Genomic DNA, 12617 nt, shown 5'->3' with positions numbered 1-12617 from the left:
TCCTTGCAAAAAAAATGACCTTGATTATTATTATTATGAAAAACATTTTTAACTAAAAGAAATACAACTTTTTTCAGTCAGATTTTTCGCAATAATAAAAATTGATCTTCTCGGGAAAAAGTAACAACACAGCGAAGTTGTGAAAAAGTTTTAGATCTTGAAAAAAAAATACTAAATTGTCATAAGGTCCAAACTTTTTTTCTTTAAAATACATGTACTGGCCGGCAACCAGTTGAGGGTGCACCCCGCCTCCTGCCCGTTGACAGCTGGGATAGGCGCCGGCACTCCCCGTGACCCTCGTGAGGATAAGCGGCAAAGGAAATGGACGGATGGATGGGAAATGCATGCACACCCGTTTTCGTGGTCAAAAAGACAATGTGACTTTATTCACAGATGATTGTTTTTTTTCTTGAAAATATATTTCTTCAATCCCAACAAATTTGACATTATTATATTAATTTATGTCGAAGACTTTGTTTTTCTTAAAACTTGACTTGGAAAAAAATACACATTTAAAATTTGACTTTGTTTCAATAAATTATCACTTTTTTTGTGGCCGCGCGAGAAAAAAATAAAGTTGGGAGTCATCAAGGAAGCATGTTTGTACTTTTATGAGAAGGCGGAGTGTTTTTTTTTTTTTTTCCATTTTATTTCTTTCCCCCCCCCACCCCCACCCCACCCCGAGTGCTGCTGTGTCCAAGTGGCGTTACGTAACCGCGCCATCCGCTGCTGAGGACTTCCATTTAGGTCTCGAACGACCATCGCTTCAAAAAAGTGACACTGAAGTCTAACGGAAGAGGACTTGTTACTTTTATTTAGTATTTAACCTAAACCTCAACTGTCCGCGTGAGTTTAAGATGACTTTTTTCATGGCTTAACCTCGAAATGGGGAGCGGAACGAGCCGGGGGACCAAAGTGGCACCTGCGGGACTCGGCGAGGCGAAGCTCGCGAAGAAAGCCTCTTCGTCGGTCGTGTCGTCCAAACGCGACGCCTTCGACGCCTTGAGGATCCACGCCCGCCGCCGAGCGCCGGTGGACTGCCACAGCGCCGGCCACGACTCGGAGATCTCCGGGGACGGGGACGGGGACGAGGACGACGACGCGGACGCGGACGTCGAGCTGGACGCCGGGTACGGAGAGGCGGTCGATGCGGGTCGCCGGAGGGGGAAGAAGAACCCGGTGTCCAAGAGGGCGTTCATGAGGTCCAGGACGTACGGACTGTGTCACTTCAGTAGCAAGGACCAAGATGAGGAGCAGGAGCAGGAGCAGGAGCAGGAGCAACAGGGGGCGTCGTCGACCTCCTCCTCCTCCTCCTCTTCCTCCGCCACCTCCGGCCTTGGCGGAGCGCAGGGGGCGCAAGGCTGCCCGGGTACGGGCCACAACAAGAGGGGCCACGATGCCTTCGCACCTCCGCATGTAAGCGCTACTTGATTTATTTTATTAAGCGTGATGCAAAAAATAATACACAGAAAACTATCGTTACGGGAAATTCATGTCATCGGTTAAGATTGAGCTCATGTTAGAAGAATTTATGATAAACGTACACAAATTGTGCATTATGCAATGTATGGAATGCTCCAAGTCACTTATAATTTGATTTTAGTTTATAAATTTGATTTTACTCTCATTAATCAAAGTATTGTTCATTTTTTGTAAACTATACAGTACTCCAATATATTGTATTTCTGCTAATTTATCAACTTGGAAGCATTATATATTGATACATTTCATTAAGATATATTATAGAAACTAGCATTTTTTTCTTTTTCAGTTCCATTTTAGTCGTTTGCTGGATTTGCAGTTATAAAAACTTTTTTCTTAAGTGTTAATAATCGTGTAATTCCTGGACCCGCCTGAGTGGAATTTGCATGTTCTCCCCGTTTCCTGTGTGGGTCTCCTACCACATCCCGAAAACATGCAACATTAATTGGAGACCCTAAATTGCCCCGAAGTGTGATTGTGAGTGCGGCTGTTTGTCTCTATGTGCCCTGCGATTGGCTGGCGACCAGTTCAGGGTGTACCCCGCCTCCTGCCTGTTGACAGCTGGATAGGCTCCAGCACTCCCGCAACCCTCGTGAGGATAAGCGGCTAAGAAAATGGATGGATGGATGGATGGATGAATGGATACTACTCTCATTGATCAAAGTATTTTTCTTTTTTCAGAACTCTACAGTACTGTACTACTACTAATACTACTACTATGTAATACTACTGTATTGATACCAATTTATAAACTTGGAAACATATATTAATTAATACATTAATTAAATTATATAATAGAAACTAACATTTTTTTTTCTTTTTCAGTTCCATTTGTTTCAGTCGTCTGCTGGATTTGCAGTTCTAGTGATAATAAAAAAGTAAAACTCAAAAACGTAATAAATGACCTTTTTTTCTAAGCGTTAATAATCGTGTAATTAATGGAAGCGCCGCTGAATGTCACATTCCAAATCAACTAAAAGGCTAAAATGTGGTATTTTAAAGACTAACAAGAAATATTGGACGTTTACGCAATGCATAACAGCTGTTATGTCATAGCAATTAAAAATCTAAAAAAAAAAAAACTAAAAAATGACAACCACTTCATGTAGTTGTGTTTGTGTCCCTTGCTGCGTGTTCCCTTCAGGCCTTCTTGACGACAGGACCAATCGAGGAAGATGCCCCCTTGCCACAAATACAGACGTAAGTAGACCACCTGGATCAAAAACGGATATTGTCTAATTCAGTGGAGAGAAGTAAACGCTAGGTATAGACGGAGCCACACAAAGTTATTCTCATACAAGTACCAATTAGTAGTACACGTACTCTGCTTCGTGGTACATTAAAGAATCACTGCCAAGGTACAGTTCCGTTGTATTTAACGTTTTAGTTGAATACATGTGAATGTAATCTTTAAGAAAACTTTGTATTTCATACATTTATGTTTATTTTTTCACTTTTATGTGCACTACATTTTAACTAAATCATTTAAGCAGTTTGTTTTTAATTTTCCTGTATTCAAGCACAGTGTTAATATTCAGATTGTGCACAATGATCCTGTGGTTTAAAATATTAAATATGCTTTTTTGATATAAAACACCTCATTTTTGATGACCGCTTAGGCCTACTGCATTACTGTATGTTAATGGTAGTCATTATATTTGTACTCAAAGAGCCTACTTGGGCCTATTGGTTAAAATTATTATCATCATTAAAAACAAGTTTGAAACCTTTGGTAGTTTTGATAAACTATATTTTTTTCTCAACTTGAGTTTCTAATTTTGTTTTGCTGCGCTGAAACCACCACCACGCCTGAGGAAAAACAACTAATCAGAGACAGAAGGTGTGACTTATGAGAATTGTCACAAAAATTTTGTATAGAACATTTCTAAAGAACTAAAGAACGTTCGGACCCAAGTCCTATAGAATTTTTCTAGAAACAAGTTGTTCTGTACAAATTCTATAGATTTCTATAGAATTTTTTTTAGCAGGGCTCCCAGGCGCACTCACTGTCAGGGCCTCACACTGACTCGTTACATCGTAACCCCGCAAAAGCACCTTTTACATAATGCAGTATTAACATGACAAAATGTTGTTTTGAACTTGTACTTTTTGCTGGGGTACGGGGGTGCATCTGTGAGGGGTGCACTCGCGGGTGTGTGACAAATGACTGACTTTTCTTGTTCGTCTCCCATCAGCACTTTTGGACACAGCACGCCCGTCGCCACACCAGTAATTCTCTACGACGGCTCTGAAGAAGAACTGATGGACACCATCGAGAGGGACTTTAGTTGACCCCTCCCCTCTACTTAAAACTATGTTCACTATTTTTGTTTTCTTTTTGCACAGGCACATGCAAGGCCAACTATTACTGAACAACACAGATGAATACGTAAATAGTTCTCCTCACATTTGAGATAATACTGTCATGTGTAACCTTTCTGTAAATAGTCAAACAGATAATTGTGTAGTAGAAGTTGAGGAATATTTTTTTTTTTTTTGTGTGTTGCTATGGAAATGCTGCTGCATATATAGAAATGCAAAGCGAGCGGTTTTTGGTCGTGAGTGAGGCCAGTCAGCAAAAAGGAAAACGTGCGGGTTGCCATGTTCGTATAAGGTTTCCTTCTTGACTACGTACTAGTAAAAACAGCAATTTTCCAACCCTGGTAGAAAAGATTGTCCGCCCAAAAATGTAATTATCGGACCAAATAGCTCCTCTGTTCAAGTTTTACGCATTGCGCTCTGCTGGCACCTAGCGGTGAAACACAAGCGTATGTGTGGCTCAACCACGTTGTAATATGAAGAGAATTAAGTCCCAAAATTCATCCAGCCATCCATTTTCTTAGCCGCTTATCCTCACGAGGGTCGCGGCAGTGGTGGAGCCTATTCCTGCTGTCAACGGGCAGGAGGCGGGGTACAACCTGAACTGGTCGCAAGCCAATCGCAGGGCACATCGAGATAAACAGCCGCACTCACGATCACACCTATGGGCAATTTAGAGTGTCCAATTAATATTGCATGTTTTTGGGGACGTGGGAGGAAACCAGAGAGCCCGGAGAAAACCCACGCAGGCACGGGAAGAACATGAAAACTTTGCACAGGCGGGGCCGAGAATTGAACCCGGGAGCTCAGAACTGTGAGGCCACTTCCGGCTGAGCTACCGAGCCACCAAGTCCCGAAAATTACAAGGAGAAAATATTATTTCATAACATTGTAATATTAAAAGTTTTGACAAGAAAAAAGTTTGGGGTATGGGGTTAATGTATTTTAATGAGAAGTTTGTAAAGTCATATCACGGAATGTCTCAAACATAAAGTTCCAAATGTCAAATATGAAATTATGACCTTGAAAAAGTTGTAATACCGAGAAACAATATAGTCAAGAATCAAATCATTTTTTTTTTTGAGAACAGGAAAAAAAGTCGCCATCTTTTTAGACCCTGCAATATTACAATAGTCACATTTCCCTCATTTTGTCTTAATTTTTAGCAAATGGGAAATGTTATCATTATGAGAGGACAGTAAATGTTTTATATTAAATTAGGTTTACATTTGTGTAATATTTAACATAATCTTGTATTCAAGTACAAATAGTTTTAATATAGAGCTGCAAAGTTTTTATTTCACCTTTTATCCAAATGCTGTCACTTTATTTAAAGTTCTCATTACACTTTTTTTTCTTTCCATTGAGCGCATCATTTGCCGGGGCCTTATTTAAACGACACGGTGAGCCTCCACCAGAATGTAAATCTTGACTTTTAAAAAAGAAAAAAATGCAAAGAGTGAATCGAATATTTTGTCATTTGCCATTTAATCATCATAATGACAGCAGGCAGACAGCACAAGATTATTTCATATTTGTGCAACAATAAAATGTATCATTTCTTACATGTATTTAAACAGAAAATAAATTTGCTTCTTCGCATTTTTAAGGTTCAATGTTACAAAGAAATCACAGTATTGTATTGAAATAAAAAATGTGTAAAACGCATGGTTGTTGGCATTCAGAGAGCGTGCACGTGTTGCTTCTTCGAAGGCCTGTAAAATGACATCCTCCTCTTCACTGCCGTACACAGTTTGGGAGGAAGTAGACGAAGCTGCTTTCGGAGGACGTCGTACTCGCTCGCGTTCTTTGCGATGAAGTCCTCGCAAATTCTGTAAAAACATAAAAAAGCTCAAGGAAGGAGCAGAACAATAGATCATGTACAATGAACTCCTGTTATCCGTGGGATCTCAGGATTGAGCCGTGCCATGAATAGTGGAAATCTGAGTATTTGAAGCTTCCTCCAAAAAAGGTTTGTGATTGCCAAAAGGTGGCACAACATTGCGGCAAACGACTACTTTTGTCGAAATACATGACCCGCGTTGCTTGGGCCAAAGTCACCCATTTACCATCAGTAAACCTGTTTTATATCCATACGTATTTACCATTGGAAATGAGGACTTGCCCATAGTGACCCCTTTAAGATTGAAATGATTTGCAACAAGATGAACTGAAATATTTGAGAATCTCAAGTTCCCTTGCAACACAAATGTTAGCCAGAAAGACAAAGCCCCTCCCCCCAAAAAAAAGCAAGAAACTTGTAAATCAAGGTAAAGCATTAAAAAGGCCTACCTGAATAGTGGGTACGGCGCCATCTGGAAGACGAGGGCGTCATTGCAGTGGCCCTGTAGACAGTAACAAAGCACCGTGTTGATCACAGATGCTGGATCGAGATCGAGAGGCGTGAGCTCATTGATCCTGCCGCTGGTAAATCACTTTCCAGGAAATCTCATCTTGATTGAGTTCCATACACCGTTCGAGTTCACATACTTATTATAATGGTGTGTATATATCTATACATCATCAAATACCACTCTGCACCAACATCGACACACTACGCTAAAATTATCTTAAATCGCTGATTTAAAATGCTAAACACAAGAATTTATTACACTGTCATTTATTAAAATTCTGTAATAAAATGTGGTTACATTATCTTTCCAAAATGTATACAAAAAATATACCCAAAAAAACAAGTTTAATAAGTAGTCTTGTAAGTGGAAATGAATCGTAAATTGAAACTTCACCTTCATGGCTGGCACTTCCTTCCACACCGAAGCATTACAGCGATCCATTTTTAACAAAACAGGCTTTCTCAAAATGTATCTATGCTCACTAATGACACTCATTATTTGTCTAATAAACATGAGGCGACAATGCTGCACCAAATGAGGGAAGAAGCGGCGTTTCCCAAGACTTAAGACAGTTGAGCCTTCAAAAGCGTTTCTCTCCGTTTACGCTAAATGCGGCAGTACTGCGTGCATAGAGCCCGATGTTATTATACAGATGTTGTCCGCACATTGCATAAGTTCATATTGAACATGACGCAGGAAACATAAAACTGACTCCACGCTATGATTACTCCAAGAGACTGATTATGTGCCTTGATAGATGTTGCTGTTTTGGTCAGCAACCCAAACAGTTGCCTCGGTTGCGTTAGCTCAACTACGAATGGGCTCCAAAATTAATCTCTTGATGAAAAATAGTGTCTATGAAGAGATATTTACAGACTTGAGAAAACTATTTTCTTGTTGTAGGTACTCACAGTGTCAACAAGGAGGATGTAATCGCAGCTGCCTCCAAACACAATTACGTCAGAGTCCTTTCCCGGACAAGCCGTGTGCCATAACCTTAAGGCGCAGAAGTTATTAAAGTTTAATAGACAAGATTTGTGAATTATGCCTATCGTAAATCATGGTACATCCAAGCTGCTACCTTGGCTTATTCTTAAAAGGATGCGCCAGTTCTCTCCATGTCTTTGTCTCCACATTGAACAGCCAGCCGTCACCTGGTGATGCAAAAAAAAAAAAAAAAAATACTCAAAACATTGTCTGTACACTTAGTGAAGGTTATACGAGTCATTCAAAAAAAGTTTCCAGTTCTACAATCGTGACCAAAATTAAAATAGTACCGTCGTAGACCAAAGCGTTCACAAAAAACAAGACAGATTTTAATCCTGGAAAGTACAAGTAATATAATTTAAGTCACTGTAATATTACACACAGTTTTAATGTCAACACTGCAATTAAATATAGGAAAATAAGAAATCTATACATAATCATTCAATTTAAAAGTATTTTACAGAGATGAATAAAACTGTGCCGAAATGAAAACAAATGGTTTAAATGACAACATAATAGTGATTATTTTGCACACCACTAGTGGGAGCCCACATACCACTAAATTATTAATTTGAACAAACTGACTCAGACTTATGAAGTGACAACTGACTAAATGTTCTTACTCATGGGTTTGCAGTCCACACTGAGACCTCCGAACAGAAACAAAGTGCTGTCGGACGCGGCCGTGAGCGAATGCCACGACCTGCCGACTGGAACGCCGGACGCTGGGACTCTGCACGCAAACATTTCGAGCGCTGTGACTTTAAAAGGACGACATTCATGACGGACGCGTCACACCGACTCACATTTCGGACCACGTCAACGAGTCAAGGTCCAAGCAGTGAATGTCATTTGTTCTGGTTTCCTGCATAAAAACAAAAATTAAAATGAATAAAATAAAATGTTGAACACAATCACGTTTTATCACAAAGGTGACAGTCGTGCTGGGAAACGTTTCTCACCTTAACTCTCCCGCCACATATGTAACCCCGATTCCCGAGCGTGGCGCAGGCTTGGGCCGCTCTGGGGGCCGGAGGGCGACCGTGTGTTTGCGGTTGACCCCAACTGCATTGTGCGGGGTCAAATACGTGGACCTCGTTGTTCCAACCCCACATGACATCCTCAAACGAGAGACAAAACAAACTTTATTCATTACCAAAAATATTAGCCACCAAAAGTATCAACTAATTTAATCAGTCGGGCCCTAAAACATTTTTTTTTTTAATGATGTGTTCCCCTTAAATAATATGTCTACTAGAAAATTAGTCCGGTTTGTCGGTTCCCTTGCTCTCACACGCCTTTTAATATCTCACTTCACTGTGGATAATGACACCTTCTTACCAGCTTCATCGGGTATTTTCGCAAGGCCCTTTAGCTTTTGTTCTGGTATTGATTGGCACATTCCGGATAAAAACATGTTCGTCTCTGAGACACAGAGCATGTCTCCTTCCTGAGCGGTGTGATTGCCTGAAAATTCCCGTGTTGTTTGTACTTCCGTATAAATTTTTGAACAGAAGAACGTGGCACGTTCAAGCATCTGGAAATTGTACCCAAAGATAAGACAGATTTCTACAGAATCACAATTCTTTCTCTGATTTCCTGTCTGATTTCTTTTGATTTTCCCATGATTTCAAAGAAGGAACCAGAGTGTGGCCTTAAGTACATCCCCAGGTGTGCCATCTATTAACTAAGATGGTCTGTTCACCTATCAGGAGTTTCCAAAGCCATGGCATCATCTGGGCTTCACTATGTCTTTTTAAAAACTTGGTACTTTTTGTGTATGTAAACGTTGGGCTTAGAAGAAAATTATATAAAATTCTCCCTGTTGATATTGTGGCATTTAACAAAATTGAATAATTTTAGTGACCCTGATAGACCTGAAACAGGACAGCTTTAGTCCGATTTGACTTCAGACAGTGAGACAAAAAAATGAAACGTGTTTTTGCACAGTATCTGTAAATGTCTGGCTCCAACTGTATAGTAAAGAATTAATTCAAATGTTTACTTCTTCTGTAATGATGTCAGTGAGTGAGCAAAAAGATCACTCAACCGATCAGATAGTACTTATGTCATACCTAATGGCTCTCACAGTTTTTTTGGTATCATATTTTCATAGTACCTGCCAATTTCTGTGATTTAGTGTTACACGTGAACCATTATTAGAATTTTGAAATTACCTCCGATAAGTCATCTACAATGAAGCTCCTATTTCGTCTGTCGAACTCTGCCAGCAGTTTGTGACCGTATCCTCCAAAGTAGATGATCCTAAAGTACACAAAGTTGTTGTTGTTTTTTTTTTAATCAATGGATGACGAAAACAGAAATTGAAATATTAAAATGAACAATCCATATGCCTTTACTGTACTTACCTTCCTTTGTAAACCCAGCAGGACAATTTGTCGCGAGGTGACGGCGCAGAACCGACACGGTGCACGACTTTGGTCCACGTGTACTGATCGTCCGTCAGTTTGACGCGATAGATCTTGTTTCAAAGACACGGGGTGATTTTATTAGCTTCATCTTTATGGCTCGTTTTAATGAATATACAGTTGTTCCACGGTCTTCTTGTAAAGTGACAGAATAATGCAGTTCTGACACAATTAATGCTGTCGTCTGCATCGCAACTAATCCAGAGTATACAAAATATAATCCGAAATATCCAATACAGACACAACTGCCGCCATTTTAAATACCCTTCACTCACTGCAAATAACATTTGAAATACTAGGATTTATTACAATATTATTGTATCTATGATACCTTCCGGTCTTTTTTTTTTGCTTTTGAGTAAAATCTAAAGGTTGAACACTGTCTGCTATTTTAAACAGTTGATAATTTGCTCTACCCTGCCACTAGGATGTTTCATTGTAGTTGCGGTGTTCTTTTTGCCATGAAGACTGATATTTCATATGATTTATTTTGGTCTAATTTTGAGGGATGTGTTGACTTTTTTTTTTTTTTTTTTTTTTACATCCACTCTATACTATACAAGTATAGTTTGTATTATGACTCTCACCTGATTGGTCTGACCATTGTCGTCACAACCTCCAAATATGTACATGTGACTGTTAAGGGAAGAGCCGCAAGTCCCTGACATGGAGGGCGGGACTTCCCCTGTCATGTGGAACGTCTGCCTTAAAAAAGAAGGGAAAAAAATGTAAATGAGCAATTCATTCACTTCATTATTCAAAACAAAAATAACATCATATAATAGATGAGCTGGGCAACAAGGCCTAAAAATACACGACAACCGTTTTACATTATTTTCATTACATTTTAACAATCGCAAGACAGCAATGTTAAATATTACTGAAAACATTGCATGTCGCTTCAACAAAGCCTGTCTGATGGTGGCAATTTGATATTTTGACAACAGATTATGTATGACGTATGGCTGTAAAATTCTTACCATACGCCTTGTTCAAGATCATAGATCCACAATTCATCATTGGGTAGGAAGACTTCATCATCAGCAACAGACTGGAGAGAACAGTGTGACTTAGTAATGGCATAATTCAAGTTTGCGTTCATATAAAAACTACAATATCCACAAAACTATGTGACAAGTGTAACTGAATGTGTTTAGTATTTATATGGATTTATGATATGATTTGTTTATTAAGAAGGGCATGTATTATTATTACTTTCACAATTCGCAAAAATTTTTAGTTAGTTTAATAACATCTGCGACAAGCTTCTGTCAAAATACCCAAATTATCTATCATGAATCAAATCAAAAGCCTTTATTGTCATTATATGCTGTGCATACAACGAAATGATGAGTGCTTCTCGGCAAGGTGCAATAAGATAGAATAAAAAAAAAAACGAAGAACATCTTGGGTAAAAAAAAAAAAAAGAGAAAACATCAAGGCACAGTTGTTGCTAAAATAAATAAATGCACAAAAGTGCAGTTGCGAAATATTACATTCAATTGTTGTTATTTTCAGTGGTTTGAGTTCAAGGACTTGATGGCTCTGGGGAAAAATCTGTCCTTGAATCTAGTTGTATATTTTCCATATATATTGCAATAATTTAAAGTTGTGGGGGAGCTAACACTTTTTAGGGTATTAAGAGTAATAACGCAAATCCCAGAAGAAAAATACAACAAAAAGCAAAAGTAGGTTTTATTAAATTATGAGTGACTTTAAAGTCTGAGATTTTATTTTAAGGCCGTGTCACATAATTGCACTCAGTTTTAGTCCTCTTGTGAAACTGATTATCCATCCATTTTCTTAGCCACTTATCCTCACGAGGGTCGCGGGAGTGGTGGAGCCTATCCTAGCTGTCAACGGGCAGGAGGCGGGGGACACCCCTGAACTGGTCGCCAGCCAATCGCACGGCACATCCAGACAAACAGCCACACTCACAATCACACCTAGGGGCAATTTAGTGTCCAATCAATATTGCATGTCTTTGAGGATGCGGGAGGAAACCCACGCAGGCACGGGGAGAACATGCAAACTCCACACAGGTGGGGCTGGGATCGAACCCAGTACCTCAGAACTGTGAGGCCAATGCTTTCCAGCTGAATATGCGCACCAAAACATTTATACACTATTCACCAATGTAAAAAGCTTGATGATGATGAAGAGGAAATTTGAAATTGTATTTTTTAATTTAACAAGGCGATGCAATAGTCCATTTAAATGTCAAACACCTGTTCTGAATTTTACCTTTCGGTTCCATCCGAGACAATCGGAGTCTCCTAGACAAGTCTAACTAGAACTGAAAGGTAGCACGCGTCCAAAAACGTTTAGAGAAGATAAAATTAAGCTCCTCTTTGGATGTTGTACTACTGAATATCAAATTGTTGGCAATAAAGGGTGATGGGTGCATTAAAACGTAGAAATAAACCTGCATTAAAATCAAAATAAAGGTGAGTCAAGTGTGTGTCGTTACCATGTAGCCTCCCCACACGTACAGCAGGTCGCCGTCGACCACCGCCGTGTGTCCGCTCCGTTCTCGGGCCACCAGTTCCATAACAGCCAGGTAGCTGAATATAAACAGCGGCTATGAGTTAGCCAAAAAGAATCACCCCCACCGCGAAAAAAAAAGAAACGTTGTCTAGTCGGGTAAAGTTACGCCAAAATGAACAAGTACAGTACACCTCCATCTTGTCTTGTCTCAAGTTATTCATATGTGGAGGGCTGACGTCGCGAAAAAGGTGTGACGACAAATTAACAGCTGGGACTTTGAGTAGGTAGCAACAATTTAAAAAAGATGAACAACTCAACGTTGGCTCTTACCATTTATTCTCATGTTATTGAAGACGGAATGTGTCGAAGACGTAACATGACAACTCTCGACACATCTGCTGCGTGAAAACAGCTACGAAACACAACGTCATATCCGGTAAATTTCTTTCAAAATAAAGCTTTAAAAAAAATCGACCGTCCTGTTTATTTTTACAATTACACACCAGATAAATTCACTCCTATATAGTCATTAATTTATAAGATTAATTCGTCGTTTGAC

At 39.5% G+C, this 12617-nt stretch overlaps 2 protein-coding genes across 2 annotated transcripts; one reads left to right on the top strand and one right to left on the bottom strand.

The window, feature by feature from the left end:
* The first annotated feature begins 722 nt into the window (after nucleotides 1-722).
* Nucleotides 723-5467, top strand: LOC133513639 (uncharacterized). Its single transcript, XM_061844586.1, has 3 exons — nucleotides 723-1416; nucleotides 2627-2682; nucleotides 3678-5467. The coding sequence occupies exons 1-3, from the start codon at nucleotides 886-888 to the stop codon at nucleotides 3772-3774; spliced, it is 684 nt and encodes a 227-aa protein (XP_061700570.1). The 5' UTR covers nucleotides 723-885; the 3' UTR covers nucleotides 3775-5467.
* Nucleotides 5271-12514, bottom strand: LOC133513638 (kelch domain-containing protein 1-like). Its single transcript, XM_061844585.1, has 13 exons — nucleotides 12389-12514; nucleotides 12042-12135; nucleotides 10552-10622; nucleotides 10159-10276; nucleotides 9512-9624; nucleotides 9320-9407; nucleotides 8105-8263; nucleotides 7949-8007; nucleotides 7766-7875; nucleotides 7237-7309; nucleotides 7067-7151; nucleotides 6094-6146; nucleotides 5271-5633 (listed from the first exon to the last, which is right to left on the bottom strand). Exons 2-13 carry the CDS (start codon nucleotides 12120-12122, stop codon nucleotides 5483-5485), a joined length of 1161 nt encoding a protein of 386 aa, XP_061700569.1. The 5' UTR covers nucleotides 12123-12135; nucleotides 12389-12514; the 3' UTR covers nucleotides 5271-5482.
* Nucleotides 12515-12617: the final 103 nt, after the last annotated feature.

Source organism: Syngnathoides biaculeatus, chromosome 15 (assembly GCF_019802595.1).
Source record: "Syngnathoides biaculeatus isolate LvHL_M chromosome 15, ASM1980259v1, whole genome shotgun sequence".
Lineage (NCBI taxonomy): Eukaryota > Metazoa > Chordata > Actinopteri > Syngnathiformes > Syngnathidae > Syngnathoides > Syngnathoides biaculeatus.
Note: the sequence above shows the minus strand (reverse complement) of the source record. Positions and strands in the feature narration are given on the sequence as shown.